General features: G+C 36.7%; 1 protein-coding gene across 1 annotated transcript in view; it reads right to left on the bottom strand.

Annotated features, from left to right (window-relative positions):
- Nucleotides 1–5,541, bottom strand: part of LOC104521543 (lipopolysaccharide-responsive and beige-like anchor protein) — a gene marked incomplete at its 3' end in the record, with an annotated part of 13,349 nt that extends 7,808 nt beyond the window's left edge. The window contains exon 1 of the mRNA XM_029083923.1: nt 5,336–5,541. Coding sequence (XP_028939756.1) covers nt 5,336–5,541 — 206 coding nt within the window. The remainder of the gene's footprint in view (nt 1–5,335) is intronic.
- Nucleotides 5,542–5,582: the final 41 nt, after the last annotated feature.

Raw genomic sequence — 5,582 nt, 5'->3', positions numbered from 1 at the left:
GATATCTCAGGCTAAAGTCACCAGTTTCCCCACCATTCAACACTATCCAATAGTTAACACTAAAAAAAAAAAAGAATACTAATAGTATTCATCTCCCCTGCTTTCTAGGGGGAAAAGGATGGTAAGAAGAAAAAAAAAACAAACAAACAAAAACATTTCCTTCTTAATCAGCTACTTTCTCTCCTGTTGCCAAGTTTGCCAATCTAGAAAAAGAAAGATTGCCAAACAAAGTCCACACCTCCATTTACCTGGCAAATAAGAAAAGTCCATTTCAAATGAGGCATATCAATAATGGCATTGCACAAAATTGCACCTACATGATGCTTTCATATGATTCTATTCAATACTGTTACTATGCTCAAAGCTGGATCATTTACAAAAAATTATTCCTGTTGCTTCCCTTCATAATGATGAAACATGACTGTTTCTGTATTGAAATAAAATTTCTTCAAGTCTGTCTTGCCTTTGGAAAACAGCCTAAAAGTAAATTTAACAAGCACCCACAAGGTGTTATAGAGTCTACTACTGCCACCTAATGTTGTATTTGAAACCCTAAGCCCAGCATTACACGGTTTTCATAGTGTCTCAGCACAGTATAATTCTCTTCCTCTCCAAGACAGCTTTATATCAGCAGCTTATACCTCATGTTCTGTCACAACAAAGAACAACGTTGTATGGCCAGGAAATAAGACTGGCTAAGATTTCAAATTAGCAGAGAAGTTTACATTTAAATATTGGCTTATATAAAACCAGAGTTTCTTCAGCTTCACAACTAACTACAGAAGGCACACAATTTACCCGAGTTACACAGGAAAGAGTAGCAAATATCTCCTATCCAGTTAATCTGAGACGTAACACAGTTAATAAAAACTTCCCATTTACAAGGCACAGAGCTGTGTCTCTGTATACATTAAAACGGCTCTCTCAGCCGAAATAACAAACGTAAAAAAGCAAAATTCTTGCCCAAGTAGGAACAACACATCTGAAGCATCCTTACAGGGTTTCTCCTTCCCAACAGAAAAGGGGCGGGGGGGCAGTTTTCAAGGATGATTACGCTGTAATCAATGATGTTGTATTTACCCTAACTAATAACCTAGTATTTTCGCTCTGCTTGTAGGCATTTTTACATCAAATCAGTTCAGTAGCATAATTAGTTCAGTTCGTAGTGTGCAGTTGAAGCAGCAGTGCAATCAGAGCAATGCAAGGAAAAATTAGCTCTACACAATGTTTTTAAAACACAAGGGCAGGGGGATCAGCACTATGAATTTCAAATTTTATACATCTGAGGTTTTAATTGAGCTTTTCTAAAAGAAAAAGCTTTTAGAATTTTTTTTGAAAGTACATACCAAAAAAAAGAAATTCAACCTCTATCTTATAAATGCAACAATACCAGTTTTAAGCAAAATGATTAGCAAAGTTAAATTTTACCTTCCAAAAACAAACAAAAAAATACAAAAAAAAAATTTCTACATTTATTTTTTCAGTTTGGTATCCATTCAAAAAATTATCTCAGTACAAAGAGTTCAAATTAAAAACGAATACCATGCTTGAACTCAAAACAGTTACAGCATTCCATACCATCGTGCGCTGTGCTTCTGTCTTCCCTTCTGGAAATTCAACAACAGATTTCAAAAATTAAAGACACAGACAACTCCAATATTAGGAATTTTATCCTTCATCAAGAGGTGGGACAGGTAACAGAAAAAGAAAGATTGCCAAGAACGTGACACAAAACACAAGTACTAGAGGCCCAGGGAACGACTCTGTGACAGACTAAGCAGCGGATACACCCAGCAAACCTGCAGGCCATCAGATAATTTAGGAGAATAAAACAGGAGACAGTGGAAAACTGGCGCTCTACCAGCTTTTGTCCAAAGCATCACACTGAGCATAGAGGCCCTTTGCTCCCGAGGAGCTTTATTTAAAATTCCTGAAGAAACAAAGGACTACAAAGTTTACTTTTTGCAAATCAAACAATTTCAAGACAAAATTTCAACACACTCCAAATAGTGGCTAAAGGCACAGTTACAAAACCTGACAGTTTTCAGAGTTTGGCTTATATTATAGAGCTCAATACAGACCATATCTAAATCCAGCTGAAACTCCTATCTTTCCAGTATCCATATTAATAGCAGTAAATTGTGCTTTTGTTTTAATTAACTTTTTTTCAGTGTACCTTAACCTGTGATACCATTGAAGACATACAGGAAGGATACAATTCCAAGAGATGGTTTAATAATATGCAAATTTGTAGCTCCATACAGGAAATGAAATATCCTAAATCTTTACATCACATCAGATTCATATGTGCATTGAAAGCAAATAAATCATTTAAACCATGATACAGAGAACCTTTTTAAATTTGCATTTATCTACAGTAAATACTGTCATGTTCTTTAATAGCTTGCTAGTGCAATCTTAGCAAACTAATGATTTATGGTTTTGACATTTTAAAAATCAGAAATCTGTCATTTTATGACATCCAGTAGAAAGTCAGCTTGAGTTACATTATTCTGAATTTAAACTCAAATACATGAGACACACACAGCAAAGCACTGTACCATACTCTCCATTTAATTATCCCAGCACTTCCCTCCCCAGCTACACTTCTAAAAGTTATCTAACACTTTAATTTAAATTTACAAGAATATTAAAAATAGATTTTTTTTCAGGGTCCAGACACATGTAACATCATCAAGCACATAACTTTTTGTCAAGTCTGGAAATATCACCCATCAGCAAACAAAAACAATCCGCTGTACCCTGAGAGAAACAGACTAACCATACCTCAGTCACCTACACAGGTCTGCATCCTGCCCTATCTAACCCTTCTCCTCAAGGAAGTAGCCCAAAAGATAACATTTCTAATATCATATGAATCAACAACAAGCCAGAGTGGGGAAGAAACCATACAGTCAGGATGACTTTATAGAGAATGCCCTGCTTGCACCTACCTCCATCAGGCAGGACATTCACACTGTATGACACAGGTAGAAGCAAATTCATTCTGCTCATAGCCCACAGCAGAGGAAAAAAACAAAACAAAACAAAAAACAAAACACCACAAACCCACAACTACACAACACTGACACCACGTTTGAGGAAACAGAACTGCAAGTTCATAAATACTTAACAATAAGGGTCCACACAGAAGTTAGAAAGGCAGGTTAAAATGAACAAAGCAGATGGACTCCCACTGCCAGAGAACACAGTCTTCTCTCGCAGTAACTAGCAAAAGAAAAAATTTGGATACTCCTAAAAAACAAACTTACCTGAAAGTTTGTCCAGGCTTTGTCACTAAATTACTTTTTCTAACCTGTTTAGTATTCAGCCTCTGAAAAGCTTTTTTATTATTATTCTTCTTAATTACTTAAATGCAAAATATTACCAAAGATATCTTTTTTCCTTCAACCAACCTGGTGTGAAAAGACAGCAGTAATAATAATCCAGTAAGAAAGCATTTTAAGATACTTCCTTTAAACATTTAGTTTTACTAACGACTCAATCAATTATTGAAATCACAGGCATAGTAAACCCCTTCCAATCATAAAGAAGTACAGACAATTTCACAATTATTCTTATGTATACTACATATACTGAACAGGAAGACTTCTAAATATATATATATACACACACACACACCCCCCCACAACAGGTTACTAAGGTACAGTAATATATTCTATTTGACCTTCTGAAAACTGCAGCTTCCTAAGCTAAGAAACTAGAAAAAATGTAAAGTAAGTAATTCTCAAAAAGTCTCCCAGTGCGTCCGAAGTGAGGTACATGCATCTCAGGGGATGTACAAGACAGTCCTCTGGGGTGTGGAAAGAAAATATTTTTTGTATCATTACGCAATAAAATTTTAAAATTAAAAATCATATTTATTTTATCTTTATATCACCCTTTTTAATTTATATTTTTGTATAGTATATAATGTGCATAATATATTAATACAGTAGTAAACATATATAGTTTATAAATAAATAGTTATACATTTATTGGGGGTGCATCCTCAAAAGTTTTTTGCTGATGGGATATGCAATTAAAAAGGTTTGAAGACCACCTCCCTAGATGCTAAAAAACAGACCATATATCCTAATATTTTCCTACAGAAACAGTAGGTTTACATTGGATTTACATCCATGTACAGTGGATTGGGGGAGGGGGGAGGGGGGAAGGACTCTTTACAGAATCTGAAGTTTGCCTCCTGCATATATTACTACAAGCAATCCTTGACATAACTTTATAACTTTCAACTTAAATTTGAAAACTACTACCTAATACTTGCAAAGTACATGATTAAAAACCTGTGTAACAATGGAATTCTAGGAGTAAAACAAGGCTATGAGTTTATTCTAGAAGCGTGTTTGAAATCATTCTGCCAGATTGCAGAGACTAGGGGATGACAGGTACAAGCAAGGGAAGGGAGAAAGGCGAAAGGAACAGAAGAAATCACACAAGAGGAACAAAACAGAACATGTTCCAAACACGGAATTGTGGAAGAATAGCAAAGAATCACCTTGCAAGAGGAACAAAATGAAGCTCAAAAAGCCAAAAAAAACCCCAACCAAACAAAACAAAACCAAGATGAAGTGAGTAACCAGTTTACTTATAAAGCTCTGGCAAGTTTTATCAGATTTAGCAACCGTAACGTTAAGTATTTCCTCTACTACTGAAAGTGGCAGCCCTCAGACAGCACATGCTAGAAGCAAATGTGTGCCAGCTCCTCAACTGCCGGCACATTTCATAGCTCAGCAGATTAAAGGCAGAGAATTTCAGCACAACTAAATGCACTGGGTTACAAATTCCAACAGAAATCAAGAACCAGCACATCTGTTTCTGTCATTTCTGACACTGCCTCGATCCAGAACAGCTGGAAAACACGGCGCTTGCCTTCTCAGAATTGTCAGAGATTGCTGCCACAGCTAAAGCAGAGACGGTTCAGAGTTTGGATGTAAGAAATACTAAATGATACACTACAGGGAAAATAACACTCAGCTTTCCCTGTTGCCATTTTTCTAACTTTCTGTAGCTGTGATTAACAGGGGAGAATCATGCAGGTGATCCTGGCTGGAACAGAAGGGTGCCTAGAATAAAGAGAAGCCCTTTACTCTTACCAGTAAATGATTTTTTTTTTCTCCCACCTTCTAATTCCACCCCCCACCTCGCTTTGAATATGTCACTACATTCTTTAGAGTTTAAAAAAATACATTCCTGGAAGTCAGTGTATCAAGTGTATTGAAATAATAAGTATCTTAAAGGAGGAAAGCACAAGACTCAAGTGGTAATCAAAAGGATTAAGAGATTCACTTACCAAACAGCAAATCAGTAATACCTGACTGAGCTCAAGGACCCACCATCAGTACTGGTGCTCAAGTCCTCTTTGTGATCTAAGCCATGTCCACACAGAAGGCAGCTAACCAGCACATCCACACCGCTCATGGGGGCAAGAGCAAAGGCAGCGATCAAACCCACTATGATCACAACCATGTTCTGACAACCTCCATCCACCTGGGCTTTTGTAACAGCAAGACCTGCCATCGCTAAACTGATGTGTGGTGGGTTGACCCTGGCTGGATGCC

The sequence above is a fragment of the Antrostomus carolinensis genome, unplaced genomic scaffold (assembly GCF_000700745.2).
Source record: "Antrostomus carolinensis isolate BGI_N321 unplaced genomic scaffold, ASM70074v2 scaffold16222, whole genome shotgun sequence".
Taxonomy (NCBI): Eukaryota; Metazoa; Chordata; class Aves; order Caprimulgiformes; family Caprimulgidae; genus Antrostomus; species Antrostomus carolinensis.
The sequence above is the reverse complement of the archived record's forward strand: the minus strand, read 5'-3'. Positions and strand labels throughout refer to the sequence as shown.